General features: G+C 42.2%; 1 protein-coding gene across 1 annotated transcript; it reads left to right on the top strand.

Annotated features, from left to right (window-relative positions):
* The first annotated feature begins 1,191 nt into the window (after nt 1–1,191).
* IFFO2 (intermediate filament family orphan 2) lies at nt 1,192–14,959 on the top strand. The gene is made up of 8 exons (XM_035901891.1): nt 1,192–1,246; nt 1,543–1,638; nt 3,833–3,973; nt 5,685–5,827; nt 8,431–8,551; nt 10,857–10,946; nt 11,587–11,717; nt 12,526–14,959. Exons 1-8 carry the CDS (start codon nt 1,211–1,213, stop codon nt 12,629–12,631), a joined length of 864 nt encoding a protein of 287 aa, XP_035757784.1. The 5' UTR covers nt 1,192–1,210; the 3' UTR covers nt 12,632–14,959.
* The last annotated feature ends 4,223 nt before the right edge of the window (nt 14,960–19,182 follow it).

Here is a 19,182-nt window from a genome sequence, read left to right on the forward strand (position 1 = left end):
ACAGTCCACCCTGCCTTCTGTTTCAGATGGGATTAAATTTGCAAGTTGAATGCAGAGATGTCTTGAGTAGCATAGTGATTATGCATGCATCAAATCAGCTGCCTCGATGGGAATATCCCGCAAGCTAGCCATCGCCACATCTCCTTTGTGGTTATGAAAATAGGATGGAACAATGCATTTTGGCAGATTTAACCATGCATTTTCAAGAATGCTTTGATTTAATAGATTTCTGGGCCCGTGGTTTGCCATTTTCAGTTCAACTATAAAAAGCCTCGCATGGCAACAGAAATGATCATGATGGTACTCAGAGATTACATTCACGGGATTGCTTTTAGTCTTGTGGTATCCAAAGTTTCTTTTCCAGGGGTGTAATTCCTGCTATGATAATAGACTGGGAAAGTCTTGTGTGACACTACTGCCCATTCAAAAAGTGGCACACATTTTACTTTCTCCCTCCCGCCCAAACTCAAACTATATCCACATGTATGTGTATCATCACGTTTTCAAGAATCTTCACTTTTGAGTTAGTACTGTCAAATACTGGGTTTTGCTCTTTAAAGGGTTACAGTGCTTAGAAAGAGAAACTGCTGGATATTTTTACCCTTAATCCAATAATGAAGTCAAACATAAGGATGCTTGTAGTATGAGGTTTAATTATACCGTTTGTAACCATAATTCCTTTTCGTCTACCCTTTCAGTACTGCAGCAGTAGAATACCCTGCACTCGGGGATGCTTGTCCGAGTGCTCTGCTTGCAATTGTTAGTGCTGGGAAATGACTGAGGCATGTAGATTGCCAAGGATTTTGATGCAGAAGGCATGTGAATTTATGAATTGATTGGACCGAACAGATAAATAGACAGCTGATTTGGATAACTTACCTTTAACTGGGTTTTTTGGTGTTTTTTGGGTTTTTTTTGCACTGAAGATTTCCCACTTTATTTGCAACCAAATATTGCATAGGGGATCAGGAAGAGTGCTGATCCCAGTGAAAGTGGCTTTAGCTTTTATTCTCTTGCAGACTTCATGTCACTGGTGTGAGGGTGTACAAGTGAGGGGGACCATCTGCTTTACATTTCAAATAACTGTCATCATCCTACAGCTAGGGAAGACTTGTGATTTTGGGGGGCGGGAGGAAATTACTTTTCTCCATGGTTAACACTTCTCCTGCAAATCTTGTCTTTCAGATGGGAAGAGGAACTGACGAGAAGAATGAGTCTGGAATCTATTGTAGAAACCTTGCGAGAGGTAAGTTTTGAATAGCGTGTATTGAAAGGTATAGGTTTTCTCTGCACCTTTTATTGTGCTAGTAATTACTTGAATTTGTTTAATTAAACTTTCTTCTAGCTAGAGCAGCTGACTGCATTGCTGTGTGCTAGAGAATAGTGTTCATGTTTGGAAGCTGAAGCAGGAAGGTGCTGAAGTTTGTGACAAAGTGAAATGTGGGGGTGGTGACCGTGCCTTATCAGCCCTGCTCAGGTTAAGTGGGGAAGCATATGTTGGCCTGTTACCTCTCTGAGTTCTTTGTGTGCTTTCTCTCGCAGGAGGCGCAGGAAGCGGAAGCTCTCCAGGAGGAGTTAAATGAAAAGATTGAGAGACTGAAAGCAGAACTTGTGGTCTTTAAGGGTCTGATGAGTGATGTAAGTACACTGGAGAGCGGAGTGGCCAGCTCCCACTGCCTTTGTGAAATGTGTGTGTCATGCAAATGGCTTCATTCATAAAAAGGTTATGGTCTTAGTGAGTGCTGCTTTGTAGTTAGCATTATGGCTGCCGTTATGATCTAATGCATCAGACAGATCACCCTTCCCCCTGCTTCCTGTCTGGTCTGTGTAGAGATGCATTAACTTGCTGCTTAGCCCATAACCCGGACTCTTCCCTCCCTTCCCCATACTCCACAGCTGGCAGTGCCGGCATTCAGATCTGCAGCCGTGGAAAACAATGTTGGAGAACTCGCAGGTTAGGGTAAAGGGTGCAGCACCATGCAGCACCACATACTGCTAACGGGGGATTTTGCTCTGAATCATGCAAGAAAGTCACATTCAAAAAGGAACACGCCGTATGTGTTTCCCAACTCCCTTTATGAAAGCTCTGAAGAGACTAGCCCCCTGTCACTGGTTCAGGTATCTGGCTTTGTCTTCAGTGCTGCTTCGAACTATTTTTATTTTTTTTAAAATACTTGCTTTCTCAGCAATTTCGTCATGTCTCATTAGATACTGACTTTCCTTCAAAGCTGGGGGACTATGACTGGATAATTTTCTTACATTCAGACATACTGAGAGCATGTACTCGTGCAGATACCTAGAAACTTAAGCCAGGTGAACATTAAGGTGCCTTTCTCTGTAAGACTGAAGTAGTGCTGATGCCAGTTGTCTAATGAATATGTCCAATTATGCTTATTTATACTGCAATTTTGTGTAGAACCGCTTCCTTCTGTCCTTATACAAGCTTGCAGAACCTGCTCCCTGGTGTCGAATACATTCTCTCAGGGCTGCTAGATCTGTTCATGTGAAATTCAGCAGTTAGCTGTCTCTTCTCGTGGTGTTTAAGGGAGAATAGGCATGCTTGGTTAGAGACAGTGTGAAAGGGAGAAACTTGTTAGGGCTCCATCACTGTGATGACTTTTCTGCTGAGGAAGAAACGTTGCTTGGTGTGTATAAAAGGGTGCTGGTGAATGCAAACATCCTCCTCAACTTGAGAGAAAGTGTGCTTTGGGTGTTGGGAACTCTGTAAAGTATGAGAGAGCCTAAGGAAATGCTTGTTTTGAATCCCACTGTGTAAATATTTAGAGCAGAGAAATGCAAAATGTTGACTCTTGCTTTCCTGTGGATAAGAATCGCTGGTACCTATTCACTTGATAAGATTGTGTTTGGAGTGTGTCAGCGTTTAGAGATTTCTTTTTCTCAATGTGTTTGGAAAACAAAAATCTCTAAATTGTGCAAAGGCAGCTGGCAGGGGCTGGAGAAGAACTCTTCTCTAATAATTTTAAAAAAAAAAAAAAAAAAAATCCAAACCTAAAGCTTTCTTCTTGGAAAAGGAGGTTCGGTATTTAAGAAAGCTGTGCAAAGAGTTTTTCTGCTTTTCTGGTCAAAGTGGAAGCATTGCCTAGCCATTGAAGTGGTACTTTCCAACAGAGTAAGTCTCGTCTAGGCTGGAAAATATGCTTTTTATGGAACAACGTTTCTTCATAAGGAGCCAGCTGTACTGTCTGAGTGGGAGTATCTTTTATAAATTATGTTTATAATTACTGCTCAGAGTGAAGCAAGACAAAATATTTTTCATGTAGAATTTTTGCTAGGCTGGAAGCCAGGTTAATGCCAATGAGGAATATTTTCTGTGTCACATACTTTCATGGATCTCTTTAGATCCGGTCTTGATTTTATGATCTCACATATACCTCTTCAGTATGTATGAAGTTGCTGCGTAGCCTGGATTCTGTTTTAAAAGCAACTTCTCCTTGCAGGCACCGTTTTGCATACTCACAGGTTTTAGATTTCATTCTATTCTGCACGTGCTCAACAGGGGTTTTCTCCTCCATTTTTTAAGCTTTATTGACCCAATAAAAATTTACTGTTGCCACATGTAGCAGTTGTTTTGGGGTGGGTATAGGTTTTTTGGTGGCAAATCAGTGAGTTGAAATTTTATTAGAATCAGGTATGAATGTTAATTGTTAGCTGTCTAGTCTATTTAGACTGTGCGTGTACTGCCTTTCCTGGCGAACAAGATGTAATATTGTTTAAGAATGGTATGCCCTGGGGTTAGAGAGATACTGTGGGGTATCTCTTCTTTCCTGAACTGTATAATAATAGAAGATAATCACTACTGTCCTTCCTGCAGCCCATGACAGACCTGGACACAAAGATTCAAGAAAAGGCCATGAAGGTGGACATGGACATCTGTCGGCGAATCGATATCACAGCCAAGCTGTGTGATGTAGCGCAGCAGCGCAACTCTGAAGACGTTTCCAAGATATTCCAGGTGATTAGGTCATGAATTTTCCATAGGGTAGGACAAGAGGGAGCAGTGTTAAGGAGTGTGGTCCAGGTCATTTTCCTTTTCTTGACATTTCTCTATGTAGACGTATTTTCTTCTTTCTTAGTCTTGAAGTGTAGCACTCTTCTGCAGAAGCTGCTGTAGTACTAAGAGCACAACATTTAGAGAGTTTAAAAAAAGAAGTCTCAGGATGACCTTTAAGACATGCTGTTAGTTTGATGCTAGTCTACAATGAATGCAGGGAAAAAAAGCGTTACAGGGTCTAGGTTTGTCTAAATGGCTTCCTCACATTTATTCCCTTCACAAGTGAGAGGTTTTAAGTTTGTAGAACCGTCATCTAAATGTTCTTATTTCTGGCTGAAGCTCTGTGGCCAGAAATAACGCTTCTGTGGTGGTGAGCTATGACTGCTCTGTGAGACTAGAAACTCAAGTTGCTTTCCTTGACCTGTTGTGGCTCCTTGGTGCTAGTAGGAAAGTCATTCAATTTGCTCCAAAAGCAAGGAGTTACAGCTCTGCATGGAGCAAACCTGTAACTCCTATTGCAGTTGATCTTCTGTCGTAACTGCAATTTCAACTGTGATTAACCCAGCTTCCTTCTACTTTGGTCTGAATGTGTGTTGTTCAGTCTTTCAATAACTCTGATGCTTTTCTCTGTATAGCGATGCCATGTAGTGTGCTAAATGCTGTACAAAACCACAGGAAAAGATCCTTGTGGTCTCTGCAGGTTGTGCTTTCTGGCTATAGTGAAGTTGCCTAAATGTTTGATGGGGTTTTTTTCTTCTGTATCCCAAAAGACTCAAATGTCCTTATTGTGCTAGTGGTTCCTTCTCGTCTTTGAGTAGAATTGCTGTGTCTTTCTGCTCAAAGTTAACGGCAGAGTGCACTTTTGGTGAAGCATGCAGTGGTTAAAATGATGGGCATGGAGAACAATACCAATAAAGGACGGCTTATATGCCAAGTAGAGGAAAAACTACAGTAGGTTGGGAGCGGACTGGGTGTTTGTGACTCTGTGGCACCATCTGTGAATATCTTTTATGTTCACAGTCCTCAGATGAAGAAGTGATCCTCTGCACCCTTTGCAGGGCTATCATTTGAGTTCTCTGCACATCTATGAATTGAATTTCATTTCTTTGAGGTTGTCCAGGCATTTTCATGATTCTGTTAACCCTTCTTCTGTCAACCTGAAGACTAGCAGTCTGCCTCTGCCAATGGGGTGGGATGACTCTGAAATAAAGGCTATCTAGAAAGGCTTCCCCTCTACTCTTTTGTGGTGGTTCAACGCTGGGAGCAACAGCCTGTGGTGGTGGCAGGAGAGGGAGAGTTCTGTCATTGCTCTCAAGCCTGCTGCCTGGGCACTCCTGCCAGCTTACGCTTTTCCCCTATATCATTCTAACCTCTGCATGTTCTCTGGTAGGGTCATAGGCTGGTGTCAGTGAACAGACGAACATCTGTAGAGCGCTGGCAGCCTGCAGCTTGCTTTGCTCCTCGCCGTTCTGAACTGCTTCCTTGTGCTCTGTGTGCACCACTCATTAACAGATGCAACTCCTGTCTTGAATAAGAGCGATCCCTCAATTGCCTGGGAACTGCTGAACAGTTATATTCCCTCAAACCTAATGCCTCTCCTTCTTTATTTCCGCCCCTTACGGCACAGCGCTTCATCTGAACCTTCTAGTTACTGCTCTTCTCTCCAATTAAGGTGACTTCCAAGAAGAAAGAACGCAAGCTCACATCTGATGATGACCTCTCTGAACAGGATGGAGACAATGGCAGGTTCTCTGACGATGAGGTCAGCTGTTCTTTGAACATCACGGATGAAATGAAGCGTATGTTTAATCAGCTGTGAGTATCTTGGATGATGTGGGGAAAACTTATTCTGAAATGCCTAGTCCCAGAACACCTGAGCTGCCAGCATGGTACATACCTGAAGGTTTTCTGGAAGTTTAAATAAAATTAACTGGTTTTTGTTCCTCCCTTAAGTAGGGTTAACTATACAGAATATAAAACCCCCAAATATCTAGTTTTACTACTATATGCTGTTATAACAGTAGCAAAAGAAGAAACATGCAACAACAAAAAAAGTACAAACCTTGAGTCTGTTCTGTATGTTTGGCTGAGCATTAGATTTCTAGAGTTTTGGAAAGAACCTTGCTGCCGCTTGGGCTGGACAGAATTTGGCAACGTCACTGAAAGCTCAGTTCAAAATGGATACAAACTTCTCTAGTATTTTGCATGATTTTTCAGTTCGGCTGCAGGCAAATGGTAGGGGTGGATCTGTCCACTGTTCTAGCAGTGGACAACAGTTTATAGATTCCAAGACTGTCGGTGTTGTAAGACTTGCTGCAAAGTCTGGTTTCCCAAACTGGAAGAATTGCAACTTATTTTCCCTAAAGCTTCACTCCAGACTGGAGTGTTAGGAAGCTTATAGCAGCTGAAAAGAGACACTCAGCACCTTGATGCTACACAAAGCAGTTGAGAAAGCCAGCTGGCAATATGCCCTGCTGTTCTCTTCCCCTGTTCTAGAAATGCTGGAGATCACCATAGCCTGGTGAGGCTTTTGAAGGGTCTCTGCCATTTTCTTTTGGTGGAGGAAAGTCCCAGCAAGTGCTGTAGCTCTGACTTTCCTAGCATTTGAATATGGGTGTCTTTGCCAACTTCTGCAATGACTGCAGAGGGAAGAATTCCCAGTGCTTTCCCACACAATGTAGGACAGTGTTTAATACGTAGGAGTACAAGAAATTGTCTGAGAAGCATTAGCTCCTCTTCTGTTGTCAGCTGTTGCCAAAAGTTCTGTTTTCAGGGGCTGTGTGTCTTTCTGCCTGCCTGAATTTGACATATAGGAGGGCATGTTTTGTGCAAAAGGTGTAGGTAACTCCTCCTGTTAGGACTCTTGTTTCAGATGTCCTTAGGCCGTTATTAACATTCAGTGTGATAAATACAGATTTTTGACTTCTCCACTGCTAGAATTCAGTGTGACAGCAGATAATGTGTGGATTTTTTACAAAAGCAAGAGGCTAAAATTCAGCTGCGAGGTTTGTAATACATTTAGTTTTTAGTTTTGTTCTTAAACCTGTCTTGTGATACCCAGTTTTTATTGGTACTGTTAACGAAATTCTTATCTCCTGGTGGGAGAAAGTGCTGTAGGAATCTTGTGGATGCATTCAAATTGGGTTGATCTAGAGCAGTGTTAGCGGCTGATTGGAGATGGTACATTTCTAAGGACGTCCGGGTTTGGGGGCTTTGTGGAGTAGAAAATAATACCTTGCAAATAGCTGAACAGTTTGCCTCATTAACAGAAACAAAGCAACTTGCATTTTATCTGTAATGAACTTAATCTTTAGGTGTCTAGTAGTAAAATGTCAGCTTTGAACAGCATGTATGTCTGCAGTAAGCAGCAGTCAGGACTGGGAGCCTTTGTGCTCTCTGGCAAAGATAACTTGCAAAAAGAAACTGATTTGAAGAAGCTGAATTGCAAAAGGCACAATCATGTATGTCCGAGCTTATTGGGGTTTTGTAAAATTATCCTTTAAAGTCATGCTGAGTATAGGCAAATAGCCTGTCTCTTTGGCCAAGCTCTTCAGCCTCCTAAAGACAGTACTGGACTCAGCTTCCGGACCGAGATGTTATCTGCTTAAAAGGAAGTGAACTAAAGCAACAAAAATGCATCAGTCTGAAATTAGCAGATGGCTTCTGGGAGCAATTTCAGATTTTTGTCAGGCCTCCTTAACGAGGACAAGAAGCAGCTACTAGTGTTTCGCTCTGCTGCTGTTCAAACCAGAAGGGACTTCTGAAACTTTCCTTTATTGCACAACCGACGGTACTAAAGGAGCTTGACCAAATAACAGTGTTAAAGGCCACTCTTGCCACTGTTTGTTCTCAGTCTGAAGTGGCTGTAGTAGTATCTTTGCTGTTCAAGTCAACGATAAGTATTTATGCTCACCTGCACATAATTTTGGGGTTCAGTTTTTTCATAGTTGTTACTTTTGAAAATAATGTTTTGAAGTGCTGCAGGGAAAATATTGGCTGAATGTCAACATGGAAATCAGCAGGGAGTCTTCTAGTGGCTGTTTCTTGTAAAATTCCGCAAACTGTGTTTGGGCTTATTTTCCCATGTATGAAAAGAATAGTTTAAAACGTTTTTGTGGTTTTGCAAACAGGGGAAACTAATGTGCAGCACCATCTGGAGGACAGAGCTAGGACTGTGTACTTGAACCAGGAATACTAACAAGGATCTTTTTATTCTGCTTTGGGGTGGCAAAGAGCCCAGGAGCGAGGGACTCTGACAGTGGTAAAGCCTGTTTGTAAAAACTGTGGGGAGTTTCAACTGCTGCATTGTCTCCTTCTTTCAGTTCTCATAGCCCCCTTTTTTCTAGAAGATTAATTGAAGAACTGAGGGAGTGGGGCTGGAGTAGTTTTCGCTAATGCTTTTCCTGTTATCTTAATAGGCGCGAGACATTCGATTTTGATGACGACTGTGATAGTTTAACGTGGGAGGAGAATGAGGAAACATTGCTTCTTTGGGAAGACTTCACAAATTGCAATCCTTCAATTGACCTCCAAGGAGAGGTGAGTTTATTTTATTATTTTCTCAAACTATTCTCTGCAGAAACTGTATCCCTCACTGCTCTTTTAGCCATTTGAGCCTTTGGATATTTGACTGGTGATCTAGTTTGCCACGCAAACTTGCTTTGATTTTAAAATCCTCTTAGTGCTTTCTCTCTATGGTTGCTTTTCAGTCTGTGCAATCAATTTATTTGTCAAACTTCATTTCTTCTGCTCTTTCAAACTGAGTATTTAAAAGTATCAAGCAAGTGTCAAAAAAATCCAATGCATCTAGCTGTTATAGGAGCATCACACAATCCATCACCCTAAGCAGTTGGTTATCTGAAGCCCTATACCTTCCACACCATGTCTCATGTTCTCTGTAGATTATCATTCACACTTTAATTGTCAAAATAGTACACATAGTGTGGGGGGTGATACTGCACAGTTATTCTAGTGGGGAGAAAAATAAACTCAGTATGGTCTGTGGAATATGTTAAAGTACATCCAGCCTGTCACAAAGATGCTGAGGTTGCAGGACTGTGTAAAGCCCCAGGGATCTTCTGAACCTGTGAATCTCGTGCTTCCATCTTCCCAGTCAATAGGAATCTCGTGGTACTGGTGGATGATAAACAGCTTGCTTTTAATCCTTAAGATCCCACACAAAGTAAGCTAATGGCTGCATGCTGCCTCATTCAGTGGCTCCCGAGCCTTTTTAGGCAGGCCTAAAGAGAGATAGGAATTGCAAGGTCTGGCTTTGTGTGGGTAGTCTTAAACGTGACGCTATTATTTCATTATTGGGTAGCACGATAGCGGTAGGTAAGAAATAATCCTGCCCTCTTCCATCACCGCTGTAGTGTAAAGGTGCTGAGGCAGCAGTCTCCTGAACGTTGTCTTGTGTGGACTGTCAGGGGTGTGTTAATTTACATCTTCCCATTTGTGTATCATCTGGCATACTCTGAAACTGCGGAGATTACTCAGAAGTGCTGGGACTGCAGAAAGCAGCGTACTTAGCTACATGTCGTCTTTTGAGCAGGGAGAGTGGCAGAGTGATAATGTGTAGCCATGTGCTGGAATTAGTGACAGATTTATTTGCATATACCCATGTGTGCGTGTATAAGCACAGCTATCAGAGGAATATTGCCGAACTCAGACCTTCTGTGCGAGAACTCTAAAGGTTTTAAGAAGCTTAAATCCTTCTAAATGAAAATTATACAAGGAAAGGGTAGATTTGTCTTGTAGATGGAGATTCAGAATAAAGACTGCTCCATCTGTGCCTGGTCTTTAACATAGCGCTTTACATGCCTGAATCTTCCTTCCGCTGGCTTTATTCCTTTCAAGTTCTTACGCGGCGCCCTAGCCACCTTCTTTTATGACCTTCCTCCTTAAAGCACTTCTGCATATAAAAGGATAAGTGGGATGATTCTTGTAACTATGGGCTGGTTAGCCTGATGTTCGTAGCAGGTATGATCCCGATAAAGCTGCGGCAGACGTGGCCAAAGGATGGGAACGTAACTAATGCTCATCAGTGCAGTTGAATTAAATTGATGATAATTTTTTTTTCTGGAAAAAGGAGGTAGGTAATAGCATGAAAGAGAGAATAATTACATTGTTTTAGTCTCTTGGTAACAGTGTGAAATAGTGCTATGAGTTTCGTAGCCCGGACTCTACTGTCAGTCTAAAGCAATGATGATACAGGAGCTGTTGTCTGGCAGGGTGTTTCCTTTGGGACAGCATGTGTTCTTAACGCGTGATATTTTCATCAGTAGTGTGCTGGAGTGAGCTTGCTTTATCCAGCAGTTGAGGGAAGAATTTCAATAGGAAACAAGGCGTGCAGAGCATACGTGTGAGGTAATGGGGACTGAAAGGACTTCAGAGTAATAATATATAATTGGAAAATGAGAATTCCGGTGCAAAGCTCTAAGCAGTGGTGTGGTCAATGCAAGAAAAAATTGTTTCATGGCTGGAGAGCAATTACAGTCTATCTATAAGCGTGATCAGACTGTGAAAGGTTCAGGAAAATCCATAGGTTTGGTTCTTTGGCATGCATCAGGTATCTGTGTTTAATTGCTGGAGCCTTGGTCTGTAGGTTCCTTTATCTTTGTCTGTACAAAGCCGTGATCGTGGTACAAAAATGTGTTTCCTGGTACGTCAGTTTTAAGAAGCAGGCTATTACTTGCCTATGTAAAAATGTATTTAAAAAAATCTTTGCATGGAAGATCATAACAACCTGCAGTTTTGAGTGAGGTTAAATAAGAAAATCTTCAGTCTACTACTGAATTCCTTGTTAGTTTCTTGCTAATTCTTTGTGTTCTCCTTTCCCCCACAGGAAGAAAACCTGGGAAACTTGATCCACGAAACAGAGTCTTTCTTTAAAACGAGAGACAAGGAATACCAAGAAACAATAGGGCAGATAGAGGTAAGGAAGTTGTTCATGACAATATTAATTGTTTCTAATGGAGAAAACCAGGCGCGGTGTTCTGGTCCAGTATACCCACAGAGGGAATGTGGAATGTCTGTACATCTAAGAATGCAAAGGCATTTTCCTTTGACATACACTTGTGGGTTTTTTCTAAATACCGTTCTCTGTACAGCCTTATTATGGAGTAAGCATAAATCTGTGGCTGGTGGAAAGAGAACCTTTGGAACAAGAAGAGTAAAATGCATTATTATTCTTTCCCCTATTTGTCACACTGGGAAATGCTTTACAAGATGCGGCCTCAGAGGTTGCCAGACACAACAGCTGTAGCTTCTCAAAGTCTTTGCCCTGCCTAGAATATGCTTTCACTCATTACTGCATGTTGACAAACAAGATGCCAGGCAGCAGAAAAAACTTGAGGGCTGTTTAAAAACAGTGTGGAGCTCTGATTAAAATATACTTCATAAGCTGATGAATACACTGGCAGTATACAGCACTGAGGTTAAGCATATATTGTGCGGGTGTTTTGCATTGGCTCTGGGCAGCTTTAGCATCCCCAGCAGTATGTAAAATTGAGCAAAGCTGGGAGAAGCTGCTAGCAACTTGCCTTAGGCTGATTATTTTCTCTTATTTCTTACAGCTGGAATTGGCCACAGCCAAGAGTGACATGAATCGCCACCTTCATGAATATATGGAAATGTGTAGTATGAAAAGGGGCCTGGATGTACAAATGGAAACCTGTCGTAGGCTTATCAAAGGCTCAGCTGACAGGTAATAAGATATTACCATTCTGCCTGGGGTGCTTCAAGAATTTATTTTGCTCTTGTTTCCTGCCAAGTTGTCTAAAGGCAGTAGTATCATTTTGTCCTAAAGCTTTGTCCTCCAGATAATCTTGTTTTGTTCAGGGTCAAATACCAGTCTCAAAAGGAACCCTGTAACAGTGTATAAGTTCCTACACACAGTAACGCTTTTAAGGATTCAGCACCTATTAGTAAAACTCGGAATGTCACCAATGGGACTGTGTAAATGGACTTGCCTCTCTTCTAACTCGGACAGACTCTTAGTCTTAGTGTTATAGACCTAGAACTCTTCAAACAAACAAACCAACCCCCAAATTAAATCTTGACTATGGACTTGCACAAAGACCTTGTGTTTTAATCTTCTCGTGCGTTAAGAATCCTATAGTGTGAGGGATTTTTTTCTTCTCTTGCTTGGCCCTGTAAAGATCCTGGCTTAAAAGAAGTTGATGATGATTTTTTTTTTTTTCCAGTTTTCAAGACTGTGCTTATTATGGATGATGAGAGCCTCTGTAGTATGTTCATTGGACTTAGATTGCATCTCCTATCCATAAACCTAGGGCAGCCTTTGTCTGCATAGGCAGTGGTGGGGTGGCAGCACACATGCTTAACTTTACTACTGATATTTACTGTTAACCCAAAGTTTAATGTTAATAAAGGACATTTTAAATTGTTTTGGGAAGTGAAAGCAACCATTTTCTTTAAAGGTATCTTTTTTTTTTTCCTTCTGTCACTGATAGTTAATTTTTTTGTCTAAACTTTTCTCTGAATTTTTTCTACAGGAATTCTCCATCTCCCAGTTCTGTAGCCAGCAGTGACTCAGGAAACACAGATGAAATTCAGGATGAGTTGGACAGAGAGACGGATGTGGAGCCCATGGTCAGCTGATACGTAGCTGGAGCTTTCCAGTGAAAGGGAAGACACAAGAAAAGATAAAAAAACAGTACACTGATGGGGGGAAAAAACAAAAAAAGACTTGTAAGCCCTTGCACAGGGTTTCTAAGGACTCATTCCTACACGCATCCCCACCCCACCCAAGGATTGGTGCTGTAAATTTCTATTGTTATACAAATCATAAATGCAGAGTCCTGTAAGAAAACATGGTGTTTTAATTGTGCCTTTGCCCCAAGCTGAGCCACTTTGAGCTCCAGTGGAATATTAATAGCAGGTGTTTTTATAAAAAAATATTATTTAAAAAAAATCTGGTAGCAGCAGAAAATGGTGCTGCAAAGGCTCTGGGTATTTCAATAAGCTTACGGTTTTATTGAACTGCTGCACTGATTGGCAAAAGGAACACTGGCAAAATGAGAAGTGAACCCAGCACAATTACGGTACAATTACCAATGTCTGGCACAAAAAAGAATGCCTCTAAATTGAACTGTAAACATTTGAAAATAATAATGGGTTTAGAAGACAGCTTTTAAGATTAAGCAGTTATACAATATTAAAAGGAATTCTTCATTCCATGTTTTTGGGTGAAGGAGCCTTTGAGATTTGTACAAGCTTTCTGCTAGACTCCAGAATCGGACAACGCAGGTCTCAGCTCGGTGGCAAAGCAGGTGGACAAAGGAGGGTTCAGTGGGGTGGGACTATCACTGATAAACTACTATGCAAAAAAAAAAAAAAAAAAAAAGCTCGCCTTATTTATATGGAATGTTTGGTCCCTGCTGAGCTACAGTTATCTCTTGGGGAAAGGAAAGCTAAAACCACATTTGCACATGTTCGTTATCTGTAGAGCTTCTTTGAGGAGGAATGTCGTATTACAATGCCTTTGTTTCCAGTGATTGGATTAAGAGGGGAATCAGCCCTTCAGTTCCCGTGTCGTTTTGTGTTTTCTTTTTTCAGGATTTTTTTTTTTTTTTGAACCATAGTGTTTGCAGATATTACTTTGCTGACAGGGAGATAACTCCATTTTATGCTGCTTTCATGATGTTTAGAGTGGGATAGATGAAGCATCAGGATAAACTGACATGCAGTGGCATAGATGTAGGCTTGAGATGTGACACTGGGAGAGTTCCAGACCACTGTTTTTCGGAAAAGCTGAACATCAGAAAATACTGTAATCCTTTTTAGGGCATAGTAAAATGAATCCCAAACTACTGCTGCCCTAGAATTAGGGAAGAACAGCCATGTGCTTTCTCTGTGAGAAAGTGAGAAGACCTAGGCTTTGTCAATCTTTCTATATTTTTACAGAGGAGAAAGCAGCATCAAAAGTCAGATGACTTGGTGGTATTTGAGGAAACTCTGGCATCATCAAGCTGTTCATGGTTATTAACGGGAATTGTAGCACCTCAGCCAGGTAAAAACAGGGTATAAACCTCAGCCAATAATTTTTTTGTTTGTTTTTTAGACCAAGATTGAAAGTGTAGTTAATACTGCCTAAAGGTAACTGTGTAGTTCACTAGCAGTTGCAAGACTTGGAGTAAATACCAAATGTATTTTTTTTTCTGCCAGGAAGCTTAGAAATTGCTGTGTAGGAGTAGTGCTAGGACTGGACAGGGAAATACCCGATTTAAGCACCCCCTCAGTGTTACGTAAAGGTAAGCTGGCCAATCTTTGTAGCTTCCTGAGTATTGTTTCCAAGCCTCTCTTAAGTGTTGATCTGAAATCGGTGGGGTTGCATTGTACGCATACAGCCAGTATAGATCAGCGTTGCTTTCTTCCGAAAAGAGCACAAGTCTCGGCAGATGGCGCGTTCCTGGGCAGAAATGCCTCTCCGTCTTGCACAGCTATGCAGAGGGGCAGGACCTCAGGGGGTTTCTGCTCACACTGCAACGGCGGGTACAGTAATGTCTTCCCAATTTGAGTTTCCTGTGTTGCTGCCTGGAGTTTCATCGCTGTTCAGATCCGTCTCCTGCTTGGACACGCTGGTGCTTTTAGGCCACGTTAACCCAATGGGCTCCCTGTGTTTTTCAGAGTGGGGAGGAACACTGGGATGATCCATCTGGATCCACAGTGCGGAGGCCATGATCCACAATCAGTGGCTTCTGTCCAAGAAAATGGATCCAAGGATATTCTTTTGGTTTGCTTACCGATTGAAATACTCAGTGCAGTTATTCATAGGGGAGCTAGCAACTTCTTGGTTCTTGTGGTGTGGGTTAGGGGCTTTTTCAAAGCCTGTTTCATCATATAGACATAGATAACTTTTCTCTGGAAAAGAAACCTTATTCCAAAGTGCTCGTTCGTATTATTTCTTAGGTGGCCAAAGTGGTAAATGCCATGTTCACTAGGGCTGCAAGTTGGGGTGGGTGGGTAGGGCAAGAGATGTGATATTTTTTTGAGGGGGCTGGGACTGCATGTTTTCAATAAAGTACTCTTAAGGTTTTCAAGCCTGTATGAACTTCAGCTGCTAATATGTAGTTTCTCACGAGGCTGAGAAACCATCTGCCAAAGCTGAATGTCTGTAATGCTTTAGTGACTTTGGTGGAGGCGTTGTTAAGCAATCTACTTGCACAGTGAATCAGCCTTGTCGGAGGCTGTCGTTCAGCTCTCAATTATGAAATGCTCTTTGGTACTGGAGAAACTGAGCAATTTTATCCGCCGTCCGGCTTAGCTGCTGTTTTGGGTTCTCTTTTTTTTTTTTTTTTTCCTTTTTCTCTAAAACTCAGTTGTCTTAGTAGGGAAAAGACTGAGTGTTCTTGAAACTAGTAGCTGGTATGTTGAGGGTAGGAAAGAATATCCTCGGTTTGACAGTGAGCGCCAAGTGAGGAAGCAGAAATTGAGCTGTCGAAACAAGCTAGCTGTAACCTACAGTTTATCTCGTAGCCATAATTATGAGGAGCATCTGTAATATGTTTTTGTTGGTAAGTGTAAGGGATGTGGGTCTATAGTAGAGGGTATAGAAATAATGTGTACGATGGTGATGTGTATGACTGTAAATTACCATGGTTATTGGTGTCTGTTTCTTATAACCATATGTAATCCATTTTTAAAGAAGAAAAGGTGTTTTCGTAGTTGGGATTGGGGTTTTATTTTCATTTAGGCTGTGTAGGACTCAGTGGATCGACCTTTCGGGAGTTAGGAGGGTTGGTCCTTGATAGTTTCCCTCAGAGGTCTTTGGTTCAGTTTCAAGCGATGCTGCTGAGTTAGCTGACAGTGGTCCTGTTCTGTTTGCGTTTAACCACTCTGTAGAAACCAGATCAAAAGCTTGCCAGAAGAAAATTGTGAAAATGCTGGAAATGATTTTGATGACCTCTTTCTTTTTCCTTTGTAAAGCTGTAAATACTTTATTTTTGTTTTCTATTCTTAATGCGGTGTCATATTGACACTTTTTTAGACTTACAATCAGAAAATCCTCCTCATTGTTTCTCATTTTTTAAAAGGGGATTTCAAGGAAGCAAATTTTTTTGCTTGTTAGCAGTGTGATAATAGATCAAATTCCTAAAATGGGTTTGTACAAAAAATGTTTTCAGTAAACAAGTGGCAGTTGCTTTTGTGGATGCATGTTCAAAAACGTCCAAAGAATAATGTGGTACCAACGTTTTTTCAAAGACTTAGTAATTACTCATATTAGTTCACACAACAAAGAAACAAAAGTCTTTAGAAAAAAAAAGTGTCGGGGGGAGGGGGGGAATGTAATGAAACTTATCTAAGCTAAATGTGTAATCTATTTATAAAAAACACAGTATATATTCTATTTTTATTAGAGGTTTTTAAAGTGCAAACAGAATTCTGTTAGCAAATGCAATTATTCCCTTGTAAAGTATCTTCTGCTCCGACGGGACTCCAAATTCTCGAACGGTTTCAAGCGACAACATGGAAACCATCTAACACGTGTGGCTGTGAAGCACTCGCCCATCGCTCCCTCAGAGCAAGAGAGGGGGGAAGGAAAACAGGTTAACAACTTCTCTGTGACTGCAGAATTACTGCTGTTGCCCCTGTTGGTGTTTTTTCTTCCCCTGATTGCGAGGCATTCTGCTGGCGAGGGTCAGGACCTCGTTTGCTCCCCTAAATACCAGGGGCGACTGCAGCACAGTACTGTTAAAATCTGCCCCAAAGTGGGTTTTGTGTTCTACCTGGTTGGAAGATAAATTGTGTTTGTCTACACCAGTATAAATTGGAATTAACATGATGAAACAAAATAATAGATCAGACTCGTGCCTGAATATAGATCTAAAGCTGCTAATACGAGATTATTTTTTTTTTTTGCATAACCATTCCTGCCAGCAAAAATACAAGTTGGGTCCAAGGTTGGCTGAGGAAAAGCCACGGCGATCGGTGGGTGCTCACAGCCTTGCCACAGCGCTGCGGTCTCTGTAAAGCAGCTATTTCCTTATGTTTCCCTTGGCTTTGGAATAATGTAGAAGAATGTTTGTGTTGGAGCATGCGAGGAAGAGAATTGCAGTACTGGGAAGTCTCTGACTGTGTTTCACGTTTGAGCGCTTCATTTTAGAGCTGAATGTTTAAAGCATGGTTTATCACAGCAAAATTAAGAAATGATAGTGCTTCCGTGGTATAATAATACCCCGATCAGGATTTTCCACATATTGCTTCAGGATTTCTGGTGTTCTATTCTTTTGCACTGGTCCAGGACTTGGTTGCAGGGGAACACGCAGGTTTTAAAAATGTTTGCCTTCGGTGTTAAGTCACCCAGATTCTTGATTTTTAAGCTTGTAGTAGAACGTAACCTCTGTCAGTTTAAGATCTAAATGAGAAATTGCCAATCATGGCAACACGTCGTATCCTGGTGTTAATAGCGCTGGGTTTAGAGGTGAACTAGAAACACTACCTGCCAGATTCTCAGTTCAGTCCCTTGCCAACCCGTTTCTGGAGAGGAAAACCCCGAAGGCTTGAACCCAAGTCTTTGGCAGAGTAGTGAAGAAACACTTGATTATTTCTTTTTGTCTGTTTTTGTGTGTGGTTCAGTGTCTTAAGACCCTTCCGCACCTGCGGGAGCCTTTCAAAGCTTCTCTTTTGAAGAAGCAACAAATTCTGTTTAAGAAGTGGGGTATTTGATGCTTCTAGAAATCACGATTCCCTCCTAATTTGAGGCACTCCAACAGTGAAGCACTTGTGTAAGCAAAGGTGGTGCTTGTGGGTCTGGCTGGCTCCATCTTTGGAGGAAATAATTGTATTAATGTTTAAAAAAATCGCTGGGGTGGCTTCAAACCTGTGTCATTTCCACGGCAGAACACCCTGGTAGCACTGTGCCACAAGCCTGTGGCTGCCCAAACTGACAATCCCTGCACGGATTTCACCTGAGATCCTAAAATCCCTTTTTTATTGGTGTTGAGGATGATTAAAAGCTTGGTCACTAGACACACTTCTTGCGTGACGTGGTTTCACCAACAGAGTGAAGTGCAGTGAAGTTCTGCCAAAAATGATTATTTATTACATGCGATGCAGTCCTTAAAACACCGCACCCGCGGCTACAGTGTATGCAGTGAAGTTCTGCCAAAAATGATTATTTATTATTTAATGTGTTTAAGTGGAGGGTATTGATGGCTCCTTCCCCATGCTGTGTCACTTCTTGTCAGTTCCTCTTAGGTCATGTAAGAATTTCTTTTATACACATTAAACCAGACTACTGATCAATGTGGAAATGAACCTGTTTACCGTACTGTTGTAAATATTGTGCTTTATATTCTGTATATTAGCTTCTTTTAAAGAAAAAAAAAAGACTTAACTGATGATGCTGTTTGATCTCTGGTGAGGAAAGGACGAAGGATGAACCAGCTCCCACGCTTGCTCCGGAGTCGAGATGGAAATCGATTTTCCCCTGTGGCTGGCAGTCTGTCCTGGGTGTCTGTAAGCAGACCGAGCGGTACACATGCTTACTGGCGCTGGATTTTGGACCATCAAAGGCTTCGGAAACCTAATCCGCTTCAGCAGGGACCCTGGGAAACACCCGCAGCCAGAGCCAGAAGCATTCGCACTCCTCTGGGTTCCAGCGGATTATCTCCATTTTCCTCTTTTAGTGCCAAAACCAAGCCCACCGACCCTTCCAGCTCTGCTCTCTGCCTCCCCCTACACCGCTCTGGTCTCCCATCCCGCGTCCGTCTGTCCATCCGTCCATCCTGGGCCATGCCGCCCCTAGAGCTGTGCATCCTTCGTCCCTCGACCCATCGGTCGCGTACCCCCCGGGCGTCTCTGCGCAGAGGGGCGTGCGGGAGCTTCTCCATGAAAACGGGTTACAGTTGTTCTCTGGTTACAAGGAAAAAAAAATCCTATAAAATAAATACCAAACTCCTGGTTCATGCCTGTGCGTGTTAATTCCGGGGTGGCCAAAGCTGCATTTGGAGCTGGAGGGGACGGGAACCTTCCTCTCTCCCTGGCCCCCAGCCCAGCGGTGGGCAGGTGAGGTGGGGTCCTCAACATACCCCAAGCCCCCCTAAAAATGAGGGGGGTTCAGCTTCTGCTCTTGCAATGCTGATATCCCTTGTTCAGGCAAAACCACCCCAGGCCCACCCCAACCCCCCCTGCCCGGGGCCCGGCCGCCC

The sequence above is a fragment of the Egretta garzetta genome, unplaced genomic scaffold (genome assembly GCF_000687185.1).
Source record: "Egretta garzetta isolate BGI_Z169 unplaced genomic scaffold, ASM68718v1 scaffold69, whole genome shotgun sequence".
Taxonomy (NCBI): Eukaryota; Metazoa; Chordata; class Aves; order Pelecaniformes; family Ardeidae; genus Egretta; species Egretta garzetta.